This window comes from Schistocerca piceifrons, chromosome 2 (assembly GCF_021461385.2).
Source record: "Schistocerca piceifrons isolate TAMUIC-IGC-003096 chromosome 2, iqSchPice1.1, whole genome shotgun sequence".
In the NCBI taxonomy this organism is placed as follows: domain Eukaryota; kingdom Metazoa; phylum Arthropoda; class Insecta; order Orthoptera; family Acrididae; genus Schistocerca; species Schistocerca piceifrons.
In genome coordinates this window covers 1,115,471,618-1,115,486,794 of record NC_060139.1, presented here as the reverse complement: position 1 = coordinate 1,115,486,794, position 15,177 = coordinate 1,115,471,618, and the positions used below count along the sequence as shown (strand labels likewise).

General features: G+C 39.8%; 1 protein-coding gene across 1 annotated transcript in view; it reads left to right on the top strand.

Moving 5' to 3' along the window:
* LOC124776172 (molybdenum cofactor biosynthesis protein 1-like) overlaps positions 1–12,450 on the top strand; it is a 55,580-nt gene extending 43,130 nt beyond the window's left edge. Inside the window, exon 7 of the mRNA XM_047251009.1 lies at positions 12,410–12,450. Within this exon, the coding sequence (XP_047106965.1) occupies positions 12,410–12,450 (41 nt within the window). The remainder of the gene's footprint in view (positions 1–12,409) is intronic.
* Positions 12,451–15,177: the final 2,727 nt, after the last annotated feature.

The window sequence follows — 15,177 nt, the reverse complement described above, 5'->3', positions numbered from 1 at the left end:
TTGAAAAACAATGAGAAAAGGTGCACATCCTCAGTTAGAAGAGGCATTATTTTTGTGGCACGAATAAATAAGAGCCAAAGGTGTGTCAGTTTCAGGTCCTCTACTTTGTCAAAATGAGCTGATGAGCTGATTGAAGGAAAGGAGCAAGAATTTCTCGGAAGTAATGGCCGGCAGGATCGTTTCAAGAAGCGGCATGGCATCCATGAAATTGCCATCAGTGCCAAATCATTATCTGGGGATGAAGCTGCTATGCTGATTTTAAGAAGAAACTGCACACAATCATTGACAAAGGATGTTATACTGGCAATCAACTTTACAAATGTGATGAAACTGGGTTGAATTACAAAATCCTGCTAACGAAAACCCTTGCCTCTAAAGAAGAAGAAATGGCTTCCGGATCCAAAAAAATCAAAGATGTATTTACTGTCCTTGCTTGCAGTAATGCCACTGGCAATCATAAACTGTGTCTTACTTTAATTGGCAAATCCAAAACACCAAGAGCATTTAGACACCAACCAACCAGCTTTGCCACTGAGGTACACGAATCAGTCTTAAGGTATGTATGAACAGTGCCATCTTCAGAGAGTGGTTCCAGGCAGAGTTTGTTCCAGCTGTAGTAAATTACATGGCAGGAAATGGACTTCCTTGAAAAGCGCTACTTCTTGTGGACAATGCTCCTTCTCACCCAGGTGATCTGCAAGATGGGGATATCAAAGTTGTATTTCTCCCACAAAATGTCACATCTCTATGTCAACCGATGGACCAAGGTATTCTTGAGGCGATGGAAAAACATTACAGACGCAAGATGCTGGAATACTTAATAGATGTGATTGATGCTGCAGATGATTTTGTGGAAGCTCTTAAAAAATCGATGTTTTAAGTGTCATTCATTGATTGCTGAAGCTTGGAGTCTAATTCCTCCACTTCCTCTTGTTAGGTCTTGGAAAAAACTCTTAGATCGTAAGGCAACCTAAGTGGTGGGAAGGAGGAGGCAACACCGAAACTCAAGCTGACATAATTTTGGTGAATTTACTGGAGAAGCTGGTTGTAAAGACACACACTTCGGAGACATTGAAGAGTGGATGGAAAATGGCATTTTTTCATGTGACTGAGGATAAAATCGTCCAAATTGTGACTGATCATAAAGCGTCAGAAGACTATGTTTCTGATGATGAATCAGAGAAAAATATTCCTCACACATTCTGTTACAAAGTGATCCAAACTGCCCTGGAGTACATCAGCCAACAGGAGGAGACGATTTATCCTGAAATAGTTTGATTTCAACATTGGAGATGTATTGTTGCAGCAATAGTTTCTCAAGCAAAAAAACAAAAACAAAAAAAAAAATTTGTGACTTCGTTACCAAAAAATAAACTCTAATGAAGCATCCTAGAACTTCTATGTCCATAACTTAAAAAGTTTTTTTTTTTACTTTTCTTGAAAGTTCCTCTAGACAGACTTTTCGTTCCTTTGAGTAATCTCTAGATTTGTTTCATAATTTTGTTCAGTAGTTTATTTTTTATTAAAAAGAGTAGGTAATAAAATTAAAACTCCTGTTTTTTCCTGCTGCCAAATAAGGGAGATTTTTTCTGTAAGAATGCAAAATAAACGAGCTTTGTTATACAGCATTTAAAAACTTTGAGTTTTCAATCACAGTTTGGTGCCTTTTTAACATGTCAACACAATTTTTTCAGTAAAAAAGTGCAGGGTTAATTGCAACCGTATCAGTAACGTTTTACATACCCTACGCACGTGTTACGATCGTATTTCACAATATTGACGCAATTTGGAGTGTTCACATATGAAAACAGGGGGACTTTGATTTATCTGAAATTTTCGTTATCAGAACCGGCCACCGTCCCAATCATTTCGGATAAACAGCAGTTCACTGTAACAGACTCCTTGCAACATGCTGTGTCATGCAGCTAGGAGCAGCCAGACTATGGAATTGCCGTCCTGTGCATAGGCTGCCGTTAACACCCAAGCAAATGACTGCATGTGAAGTGGTACCATGATCGAGAAGTACGGACTGCTAATGAATGGCGTCACATTATGTTCACTAATGAGTCCCAGTCCTGCACTGCTCCAAATGACTATCGTGGAGAAGTTTGACAGTGACCCGGGGAGATGGGGAGAGGTCCCATTCTTCCACATTTTGGGGGGGGGGGGTCACAAAGGAGTCCCATGGTGTGGGGAGCCATTGGGTATGACTTCAGGTCACGGCTTGTAATGGCCGAGGGAACTCTGATGGTACAGCAGTGTGTAATAGTATTGTGGTGCTATTTTTCAACAGGCCAGTGCTTGTCCACATGTAGTATGTGTCTCTTTAAATTGTCTGCGTGATGTTGATATACTCCTGTGGCCAGCAAAATCCCCATATCTGTCCCCGATAGAACATTATGGGACCAACATGGACGTCAACTCCATCCCACTGCCTGTATCCATGATTGCAATGTCCAGTTACAACAGTTGTGGATCACCTTTCTCAGGAGGGTATGCAGCAGCTTTACGACATCCTCCCGCACCGTCCAGGCCAGACAGGGTGCATTGCTGTATTGATAAGTGGGCTCAAACTGATAAGTTCTGTGGAAATTTGACTCTGTTTTGTTATCACTGAAATAACATCACATACCCTCTAAATTCGCTATGTTTCAATTTGTTTTCTCCCCACCTTCTGAGTGTCTCACTTTTTTTCAAGCAGTGTAATTTAAGACAGACATAAGAATATGAAAATGGGATGGCATATCACATTGCTATTCAACTATACCCCTAAGAAAATTGTAAAATAATGGAGAAGAGGAGGTGCACTATTACACTGACTAGAACGTAAACTTAAAGATAGAATTATATTGTGTAACCTATACCGATGACATAATACTAATTGACAAAAACATCACTGATGTGCTAAAGCAATTTGAAATATTAAGGGAGCAAGCTAGGAAAATTGGACTACTAATTTCACCTGGAGAAAAAATTCTTGGCTGATACCAAAATGGCACTGGGTGAACTTATATAGGAAATGACATAGTATTCGGTGTTAAAGAGTTTAAATAGTTAGGTGAAAAAGACCACTGAACATCATAATGAAAAGAAGGCCATAGAATCCAGACTTCAGAAAATACAAACTGTCTCTCAGTTAACTAAAAGTATTTTTCCTGGAACTCTAAAATCTAACATTGTACAACAGTGATCAAATTAGAATTTCTTTATGCATGAGAGAGACTCTTTGTCCAACACAAGACATGAAAACAGCAAGAATGTAAAATTGTAGTAAAAATCTTAGGTCCAAGAATAAAAGATGGAATACATCACACAGAACCCAGTGTGAAATCTCCAGGCAAAATCCTAAAAACTCTTGTTACAATGTGTCTCCAAAGAATCCAACTTGTGGGACATACAGAAAGAATGTATCCAAACAGCCAGCTCATTGGACTCCCACATACTTGAAAAATAAGATCCAACTGATGAAAACAAACAGGAAGAGACCTTAAGAAATTGGAATCACCACATTTACAGTATTCTGATGTAGTGATGAGTCACACAGAGTGCAGTTTCACAGTAGCTTGATCGATGCTTGTACTTGTGTGTGTAGTATATGCAAGTGTGTACAGCATCTCTTCAGGTGCACTCACGATATGCTAATTTAGTGGCCGAGCAGTAAACCGGATCCCTACTTGGTTCCAGTGTGCTGTGCTAATTATTCTTCTTCACTTGACATTTATGCTTGGAGCTGCAAGAGAGGCCATTTTCCAGATAATGCCACAAAAACAACAAATTCTCAGATATCAATTTAACTTACACTCTTCAACATCATAGACAACATTTCAAATTTAATATGTTGCAGAACACTTATTTCATTGGCTAAGTTAAATTTCGAGTGTGACATGCTATTTCGTAAAAAATAGCAAACGGTAGACATGGATGTTGTTGTGACTCTTTCCTAAGGCAACATTTGTGTATTACACTTGTAGAAGTGCACTGCAACATAAAACAGTAGACCGTAAGTTCAAACAATGGAAACTCCAGGTTGGAATATCAGTAGTGTAGGAAACGATAGAGTGCTAATTAGCATAAAGATGGCACGTTAAAATGCAGACAGGCACAGTTAAGACACTTACACATAAGCTTTTGGCCACAACCTTTATCAGAAAAAGAAATAGAAATACACACCATTCATTCACACAAGCAAACACACCTCACACACACATGACCGCCAACTCTGACAGCTCAGACCAGAATGCTAGTCTGTAAGTTTGCTACACAATAAAATAATTATTCTGAGCTACAAGAAAAATGGATTCAAAGAACTAAACTGCTTGAAGAAAAAAAAGGGAAGCTCCCTAAAGCAACGTAGTTTCACGAGTGTTCATACCAGAGGTAAATTATGAGAGTTGCAACTCTCTGAAATGGATACAAAGGCCACCAGATTGCATTAGCTTTGTTTGTGTCTCGGATTGTTACCATGAATGGTAGGAGCTATAAGAGATGTGAAGAGTGTAAGATGTTGAGTGATCCCTGTGAAGGACACAGATGCCCTGTACTTCTGTGAGTCAGCATTATCAGTGCGTAACAAAATTTGAAGGGGCCTAATTGTGTGTCTCCATTTGCCAGGCTGATTGAATTATGCAATATGCAGATTTGTGAGACATTCAGATGTGGTAGTGTCCCCATGTTGGACTGCTTGGGAACGTAAGGGCAGCATGCTTGTCAGCAAGCTTCCGGTTGACCGTGTCTGACGAGCCCATGGGAGAATTGCTGTAATGTACGCCGAGCACATTGTAACCCTTTCACACCTGCACCTGTCATGTGATCAGCAGTGAGTCACATTCTGCAAGACCCACGATGACAGTTGTCAGTGAGTATGACAACGACATAGGGACAGGGCATGTGGGGCAGCATTGGATATGACTTTAGGTCACTCTGACAGCACAGCAGTATGTCATGGACATCCTGCATCCTCATTTGCTACCTCCATGTCCAACGGAGTTACAAGAGACAGAGCAGTGAAAACATATCCAGTTGTTGACTCACAAAACGGTTTTGAGCTGTGACGCATGTAGTCTTCAATGAATCATTCATACAAAAAGAAAAGAAGAAGAAGCTAAAGTCAGAATGTGAAAAAATTGGAGAATAAAATAGATATTTGAAGACTTCACACTTGAAACTCCCAGTTTTCCTATTGTGAAAGTGCCTTTGTGACCATATGCATTTCACTGACGATAAACTTTTTTTTTCCCCTCTGGGTCTTGGCTCCATATATTTTCATCCAGTTGAGTCAGAATACTTGCATAGTATTTGTGAGGTATTGTTTCAGTCTTGCAAGCTAATCTAAAATACAAATCCCTTTTGCATCCTAGAAAACAATGACCACTCTTTCTCTCCGATGAAGTCACCTTGGCTATTTTTGTGCGACTGCTATTTCATTTCGGTCGTCTCTCTTCCAAGGGAACAGATTGGTGCATAGAATCAATTGTGTGTCAGATTGTCCCAAATTGTTTTTCACATTAGGTTGTAGTCAGGCTTCAACAGACATGCCACTCGCTTTCTGGTACGGCCACGGCATCAACTGTTTTGCACATCTTTTTAATTACTGATCTTGCAATATCACACTGTGTTCTTTCTCAGCATTTTCATATTTGATTGTAATTCTAGGAAGTTGTTCATGAGTCATCTTACAGAGACATATGCCACATATCAATTCAGCCACCCATTCCTTAACTGTTGACTACGAAGGAACTCCCCCCATGAACCATGGACCTTGCCATTGGTGGGGAAGCTTGCGTGCCTCAGAGATACAGATGGCCGTACCATAGGTGCAACCACAACGGAGGGGTATCTGTTGAGAGGCCAGACAAACATGTGGTTCCTGAAGAGGGGCAGCAGCCTTTTCAGTAGTTGCAGGGGCAACAGTCTGGATGATTGACTGATCTGGCCTTGTAACATTAACCAAAATGGCCTTGCTGTGCTGGTACTGCGAACGGCTGAAAGCAAGGGTTTCACAGCCGTAATTTTTCCAGAGGACATGCAGCTCTACAACTTGACTAGAAGAAGAGATCGGTTGCTAGGACATGTTTTGAGGCATCAAGGGATCACAAATTTACCATTGGAGGGCAGCATGGAGGGTAAAAATCGTAGAGGGAGACCAAGCAGATTCAGAAGGATGTAGGTTGCAGTAGGTACTGGGAGATGAAGAAGCTTGCACAGGATAGAGTAGCATGGAGAGCTGCATCAAACCAGTCTCAGGACTGAAGACCACAACAACAACAACAACATGAAGGAACTGACTCCTAATAAGTAAGATGATGCCTGTAGAAAAGTACAACAAAACAGTAATCTCAAAAAAGTTCAGGATAGACAGTACATTCTGTAGGACATATTAAAAATTATTGGTAAAAGAGACTTGGTGTATTAAATGCAGCTTTTGATTACATGATAATTGAATTGGATAGATAAACAATCTACTTGCTAAGTGGCAGCAGAACACACACATAAAAGAAGATTATAATTAAGCAAGCTTTCAGAGCGAGTAGCTCATTCTTCAGGCAGAAGGGTTGAAGTGGAAGGAAGAGGGGTGAAGGATAGGTCTAGGAAAAAGGGTAGATTTTGAGAAAGTTACCCAGAACCGAAGATCAGGGGAGACTTTCCAGATGGGATGAGAAGGAAAGACTGATTCCACATCTACATACATACTCCACTAGCCACCATATGGTGCATGGCAGAAGGTACCCCGTCTCACTACAATAGTCTGAATAAAATTACTTGATAGTTGACATCAATCACTTGCTGCAACAATGTTGCCACATTGGCTACCAGCTACCGTTTGGTTACAGGTGACAACAAACAAGCGGTTCACTTCACAAATTATGTTAAATGTTTAACACAGAGCAATTTTTCTAGTGGCTGGTGCAAGGTATGTCAGAAATGTTGGATACTCTGTCGACTATTGATTTAAAGTGACCAGTGACTGAACTGGGGCAGACGACCCGTTTTGTATCCCTGACTGTAAACTTGTGTCCTAACCCAGCCGAGAAAATTGTGGTCAACAGTCTGCAGCAGTACTAATATCATGATCGCTTTGTTCATGGCGATTAAAGCTAACCCTTAAGGGTAAACTCAAGACAACAAAAACTCAATTTCAGGGCTGAAAGCAAATTGAAATTTCTCCATGTCATTTGTTACCTGTAACTATCCTTACACTAGCTGCACATGCTGACATGTTAGAAACCAGTGAACAGCCCGTGTGGGCACTTGTTCGTGGATTATAGATGACTGAGACAGATTCCAAATGAAGAAATAAAGACAGGAAGACAAATAAGACAAAATAGAACAGTCAAAACAATGATGAAAAATGATGCAGCAAAGTATTAAAAATAAAAAAATACATTTAAACCAATTAATTGAATGAAAATAATAATCACACTCTTTTGGTTAGATTAGAAATAAAAATTTTGCTACATTGATGAGATTCAAACCTATGACATGCTACACATTAGATTAATCTGCCAACCATTGTGCTATGCCACAGCACTGCATGAAGTATTTATATATGTGAATATAGTGACCCAGTTGCAACTATGAATTGTAACCTTAAAAATTTCAGTTTCACGCAGTGTAGTGAAAAGCTTATCTAATGTAAGATGATCTCTGTGAATATGATAACTATATGTATGATACTGAATTACACCTTGTGCTGAGTTATTCGGTAGTGTTTGGTTAGTGCTATGAATGAAATGTGTGTCTTTCATTAGCATTGTTAATGTGTGTTGTTTTTGGTGTAGTTATCATGTATCATGAAATACATAATAAAAGTGTCGGGCTTGTAATTCGGGATACAAATACATCAAGAAAGAATGCTGAACCAGGAATTGGAAGTGACTGGCCAATTTTGGTGGAGTTTGGCAACAGCAGACAGTTCAAGTGTGACACTGACTACTCTTATTGGCGTTTGAAGTGCCAACTATCAAGTAATTTTAATTCGACTGTAGTCAGTTCCTTTCCCGTTCCATCTGCCAATCGAGTGAGGAGAAAGTGAATGTCTATATGCCTCTCTATGAGTCCTAATTTGTCGTCTCTTATCTTCGTGGTCCTTATGCGTAATGTATGTTGGTGCAAGCAGAATTGTTCTGCAGTCAGCACAGTGTTCCTCAAAATCCCTCCAGGGATTCCCATTTGAGTTCCAGAAACATCTCCATAATACTTGTATGTTGTGGTTTCAACCTACTGTTAACAAATCTAGTATCCTGCCTCTGAATTACCTCAAAGTCTGCTTTAATTCGACCCCTTGCGGATCCCAGACACTCAAACTGTACTCAAGAAGAGATCACACTAGCACCCTATATGTGATGTCCATCAGAGCTGAGCCACACTGTTGTAAAATCCACCCAACAAACGAAAGATGATTTTTCGCCTTCCCTACCATGACCCTCACAAGTTTGTTCCATTTCATATCACATTGCAACATTATGTCCCGATATTGAAACAATGTGACTTCTTCATTCATGACACTACTAATGCTGGATTCTGGCATTATGGATTAGTTTTTCCAACTCATCTGCAGTAACTTATATTTTTCAACATTTAGGGTTAGCTGTCATTTATCACACCAACTGGGAACTTTGTCCAAGTCATCTTTTATCCTCCTAAATCACTCAACGATGACACCTTCCATACACCACAACATCATCAGCAAACAACCACAGATTACTGTCCACTTCGTCCATCAGATCAGTTATGCACATAGAAAATATGAGTAATAGCGCTCCTATCACGCATCTCTGGAACGATCCTAATGATACCCTAGTCACTGATGGACACTCACCGTCAGGATAATGTAGTGGGTTCTATTACTTCAGAAGTCTTTGAGTCACTCACATGTCTGGGAACCTATTCCATGTGCTTGTACCTTTGTTAAGAGTCTGCAGTGAGGCACTATGTCAAATGCTTCTCGGAAATCAAGAAATATGGAATCTGGGTTTGTGAATTTTGTGATGGCAAAGTTAGAGGAGCAATGCATCTGCATTAAATTTTGTGTGAAACTCAAGAAAACCTTTACAGAGACACACCAAATGATGCAGGGAGCCTATAGCGATGAGTGCTTAAGCCATACTCGGTGTTACGTATTATTCACACGTTTTAAAAATGGCTTTACAAAAGTCAAAAATGATCCTTGTTCAGGACGCTCTTAGATGTCCCCTGATGACGCTTGTGTCAGGAACGTCAACGAAATTGTGTGTGCCAGTCAAAGATTCACTGTCCGAGAGATTGCTGGTGCAAGGTATGTCAGAAATGTTGGATACTCTGTCGACTATTGATTTAAAGTGACCAGTGACTGAACTGGGGCAGACGACCCGTTTTGTATCCCTGACTGTAAACTTGTGTCCTAACCCAGCCGAGAAAATTGTGGTCAACAGTCTGCAGCAGTGCTAATATCATGATCGCTTTGTTCATGGCGATTAAAGCTAACCCTTAAGGGTAAACTCAAGACAACAAGAACTCAATTTCAGGGCTGAAAGCAAATTGAAATTTCTCCATGTCATTTGTTACCTGTAACTATCCTTACACTAGCTGCACATGCTGACATGTTAGAAACCAGTGAACAGCCCGTGTGGGCACTTGTTCGTGGATTATAGATGACTGAGACAGATTCCAAATGAAGAAATAAAGACAGGAAGACAAATAAGACAAAATAGAACAGTCAAAACAATGATGAAAAATGATGCAGCAAAGTATTAAAAATAAAAAAATACATTTAAACCAATTAATTGAATGAAAATAATAATCACACTCTTTTGGTTAGATTAGAAATAAAAATTTTGCTACATTGATGAGATTCAAACCTATGACATGCTACACATTAGATTAATCTGCCAACCACTGTGCTATGCCACAGCACTGCATGAAGTATTTATATATGTGAATATAGTGACCCAGTTGCAACTATGAATTGTAACCTTAAAAATTTCAGTTTCACGCAGTGTAGTGAAAAGCTTATCTAATGTAAGATGATCTCTGTGAATATGATAACTATATGTATGATACTGAATTACACCTTGTGCTGAGTTATTCGGTAGTGTTTGGTTAGTGCTATGAATGAAATGTGTGTCTTTCATTAGCATTGTTAATGTGTGTTGTTTTTGGTGTAGTTATCATGTATCATGAAATACATAATAAAAGTGTCGGGCTTGTAATTCGGGATACAAATACATCAAGAAAGAATGCTGAACCAGGAATTGGAAGTGACTGGCCAATTTTGGTGGAGTTTGGCAACAGCAGACAGTTCAAGTGTGACGCTGACTACTCTTATTGGCGTTTGAAGTGCCAACTATCAAGTAATTTTAATTCGACTGTAGTCAGTTCCGTTCCCGTTCCATCTGCCAATCGAGTGAGGAGAAAGTGAATATCTATATGCCTCTCTATGAGTCCTAATTTGTCGTCTCTTATCTTCGTGGTCCTTATGCGTAATGTATGTTGGTGCAAGCAGAATTGTTCTGCAGTCAGCACAGTGTTCCTCAAAATCCCTCCAGGGATTCCCATTTGAGTTCCAGAAACATCTCCATAATACTTGTATGTTGTGGTTTCAACCTACTGTTAACAAATCTAGTATCCTGCCTCTGAATTACCTCAAAGTCTGCTTCAATTCGACCCCTTGCGGATCCCAGACACTCAAACTGTACTCAAGAAGAGATCACACTAGCACCCTATATGTGATGTCCATCACAGCTGAGCCACACTGTTGTAAAATCCACCCAACAAACGAAAGATGATTATTCGCCTTCCCTACCATGACCCTCACAAGTTTGTTCCATTTCATATCACATTGCAACATTATGTCCCGATATTGAAACAATGTGACTTCTTCATTCATGACACTACTAATGCTGGATTCTGGCATTATGGATTAGTTTTTCCAACTCATCTGCAGTAACTTATATTTTTCTACATTTAGGGTTAGCTGTCATTTATCACACCAACTGGGAACTTTGTCCAAGTCATCTTTTATCCTCCTAAATCACTCAACGATGACACCTTCCATACACCACAACATCATCAGCAAACAACCACAGATTACTGTCCACTTCGTCCATCAGATCAGTTATGCACATAGAAAATATGAGTAATAGTGCTCCTATCACGCATCTCTGGAACGATCCTAATGATACCCTAGTCACTGATGGACACTCACCGTCAGGATAATGTAGTGGGTTCTATTACTTCAGAAGTCTTTGAGTCACTCACATGTCTGGGAACCTATTCCATGTGCTTGTACCTTTGTTAAGAGTCTGCAGTGAGGCACTATGTCAAATGCTTCTCGGAAATCAAGAAATATGGAATCTGGGTTTGTGAATTTTGTGATGGCAAAGTTAGAGGAGCAATGCATCTGCATTAAATTTTGTGTGAAACTCAAGAAAACCTTTACAGAGACACACCAAATGATGCAGGGAGCCTATAGCGATGAGTGCTTAAGCCATACTCGGTGTTACGTATTATTCACACGTTTTAAAAATGGCTTTACAAAAGTCAAAATGATCCTTGTTCAGGACGCTATTAGATGTCCCCTGATGACGCTTGTGTCAGGAACGTCAACGAAATTGTGTGTGCCAGTCGAAGATTCACTGTCCGAGAGATTGTAGAAGAATGTAACATTTCAATTGGATCATGTTATGAAATGACACAGCATCTTGGAATGCATTGTGTTGCCGCCAAGTTCATTCCACGGCTCATGAGTCAAGACCAAAAAAACTTTTTGGATCTCACAAATGAGAATGAGATGTTCCTTGCGAGAATAGTATGACCCCTGCAGACTTCTTTTTATTTCCAAAGTTGAAAAGGATGAAGTTTTGCAATGGTAGATGAGATAAAAGAAAATTCGCAGACGGCACTTTATGCGACCCAGCAAGAGGTGTGTCAAGACTGCTCCTGGAAGTGGAAATGATATTGGGAGCAGTGTATCAATTGTGGAGGAGAGTATTTCAAAGGAGACAATCCATAGTAACTAAAATATAAGCATAGAAAATTTTGTGGACAAAGTTCTGGAATTTTTTGAACAGACGTCATATGACAAAAGAGCATGCTGAGTTGCCCATGAGCGGTGCTTTGTTCTGATTTGTGGACATAAACTTATTGGTCTCTATGAAACTGATTAGATTCAAACCCAGAATATGTTCAAGAATTCTGCAGCAAACTGATGTTACGGGTATTGGTCTGTAATTTCGCGGGTCTGTTCTTTCGCCCTTCGTATATACAGGAGACGCCTCTGTATTTTTTTCCCGTTGCTTAGGTCTTTCTGCTGGGTGAGAGATTCACAATAAATACAAGCTAAGTAAGGGTCCAGTGCCATATAGCACTCTTTGTAAAACCAAATTGAGATTCCATCTGCAACTGGCGACTTATTTGTTTTTAATTATTTCAGGTGTCAGGGATGCTTACGAGGGTGGTTTGAAAAGTTCTTGAAACAGAATAGAAAAAAAGTACTTATGTCACTGAAACTTTTTTGTTTTTCAATGTACCCTGCTTGTAGATTAATTCACTTGGTCCAACAGTGTTCCAATACCTTGATCCCATCTCGACAATGATTTTCCTCCAGGCCTACAAAATAGTTGTCAACTCAGGCTATCAATTCTTCATTTAAGTGAATCTTCATCCACAAAGAAAAATTTTCAGTTTATGGAAGAGGCACGTGTGGCAACATTTCATACCTTAGTTTGTGTAAGTTTACCATGGCGTTGGCACATGCGTGCGAGCGTGCATTGGCTTGATGCTAGATGACGTTCTTCCTTATTAAACCTGGCCTTTTTTGCATATCTTTTGTTGCAATTTGTCCAGAAGGTTAGCATAGTATTCTCCACTAATTGTTTGCCCAGTGGGGAGATAATGTACAAACAGAATCCCCTTCTCATCCCAGAACACTGATGCCATGATCTTCCCCGCTGAAGGAATTTGGTGGTGCATCCCAGAACACTGATGCCATGTCCTTCCCCGCTGAAGGAGTTTGGCGGCAGAGATTCAGCATGTTTCCACTGCTTTGATTGTTGCTTTGTCTCTGGGGTATAGTAGTAAACCAAAGTTTCCTCGTGGTCACAAACCAGCACAAAAGATCTTGTTTGTTTCTCCTAAAACAGGCCAAACATTGTTGTGATATGTCCATTCTCATGCGTTTTTGACCCAGTGTCAAGAGTTGCGGCACCCATCTTGTGAATACCTTTCAGATGACATCTGGCAAGCGAGAGCAATTTCATGCACTCTAAATTGGTGATCGTCCTTGATCATTATGCGCACTTTTGCAATGATTTCTAGAGTAGTGACACATCTTGGCTGACCTATTCATGGATGATCATCATCTAAGCTCTCCTGACCAAATTTAAATTCATTTACCCACTTGGCAACAGTTGAAGACAAAGGAGCAGAGTCCCCTGGTGTATTCTGGAAATCGGCATGAATATCCTTCGCTTTCATACCTTTCTTTATGAAGTACTTAATCACTGCTTGAATCTCGACCCGACCCCCCCCCCCCCCCCCCTCGTCTTTGCAGATCACTACACAGGAACAACAACAGAGCCGTGTCACTGCCACAGCTCTCTTCCAAGAACACTGACATGGCACGTGTTTACAGGCAACAGTCCAACGAATATCATGTGAACAACTTGCGCTAGCATTGGCCTCTTGTGGTGATTGTTGTTAGGTGTCTTTGACGGTATGTTTATATGATTCTCTTGCATGAATGATTTCTTAAATGCAAAATTTAAAACATTTATCTCCTACTGCCACACCAGACTGGTCAAGTGACTTGATGGAAACCTTTGACTCACTTAGTGATTTTACATAGGACAATAATTTCCCCTGCTTCTCAGCCAGATCTTTTGCTGAGGTATGACAGTGGTAGTAACCTTTCCTTGTTGCCATTTGGCATTCTCTTTTGAACCAAGAGTGCAGTAGCTTTTCCTTCCTCAGTATTTTCCGAATTTCATTGTTAAACCACAGTGGCTCTTTTGCATCCTTAATTCGTTTACTAGGTACAGACTTGTTGAGAGTGCAATTCACGATCTGTTTAAGCTTTGACCATAATCTCTCTACGTCCATCTTAATGGAACTAAGCGATGTCAGTTCTGTCTAAGTGAGATGCTAACATCTGCTTATCTGCTCTTTCTGGCATGAACATTTTCCTAGCCTTCTTGACTGATTTATTAATTTTTGTAACCTTAGTTGTTATGATGTTATCATGATTATTAATCCCCATCTCTATGCTGAAGTCATTGATGATATCTGGCCTGTTTGTAACTACAAGGTCTAAGATATTTCCATTGCATGTGGCATGCCAAACTAGGTGCTCAAGACAATTTTCGAAAACCACATTCAAAAGTGCTTCACAAGATTGACTGCACCCCCTGCAATGAAGCCATAGGCTACCATCTATACTCAGTAGGCTAAATTCACCTCCAACTAGTATTGCAAGATCTAGGTATTTACGTGCTACTGTCTGTAGACTTTCTTTGAATGGCTCCAAAACTGTCATAGCAGAACCGGGTGGCTGATTAAAACGTCCATTAATTAACGTGATTTCACGTAGACTTGTTATACGCAACCAGATAACTTCATTGTCACAATCAGCTTTGACCTCAATAGAGACAATGGACACTCCCTCTCCTACAGTGTCTAACCTGCCTTTCCGATATATATTCCATTAATCACTAAATATGTCAGAGATTTCTACTCTGGGTTTCAGCCAGCTCTAAGTCTCTGAGAATAATTTGAGTGCGAGACTTTCCTGGATGGCAGTAAATTCGGAAACTGTGTTACAAGTACTTTGACAACTGATAAAATTTTGACAATCTACACTGGAGTGAATTCAAAAGATGAACCTCAACCAACATTGAATGTATCTTGGTGATAAAGAGCCCAAATAAATAAATTGATGATTTTATTCCATTTCATCTGATTGAATGAAACACACACAGCATAACTACTCAGAAAACAACTATAGTGCTGATTACATTTACTATCACACATGTAGCACTCTGAGAACATTTCACCTTGTCATAGTAGTCCTGTGATTTGGAACTAGGCAGTGCTTCATTTCACAAAGCGAAAGGAATGGCTTCTGTAAAAAAAAAAAAAAAAAAAAAAAGAAGAGGAAATAGTGGTTGCTGGTGTTTTTAACACTATCATTCAATTTAGTTCTTA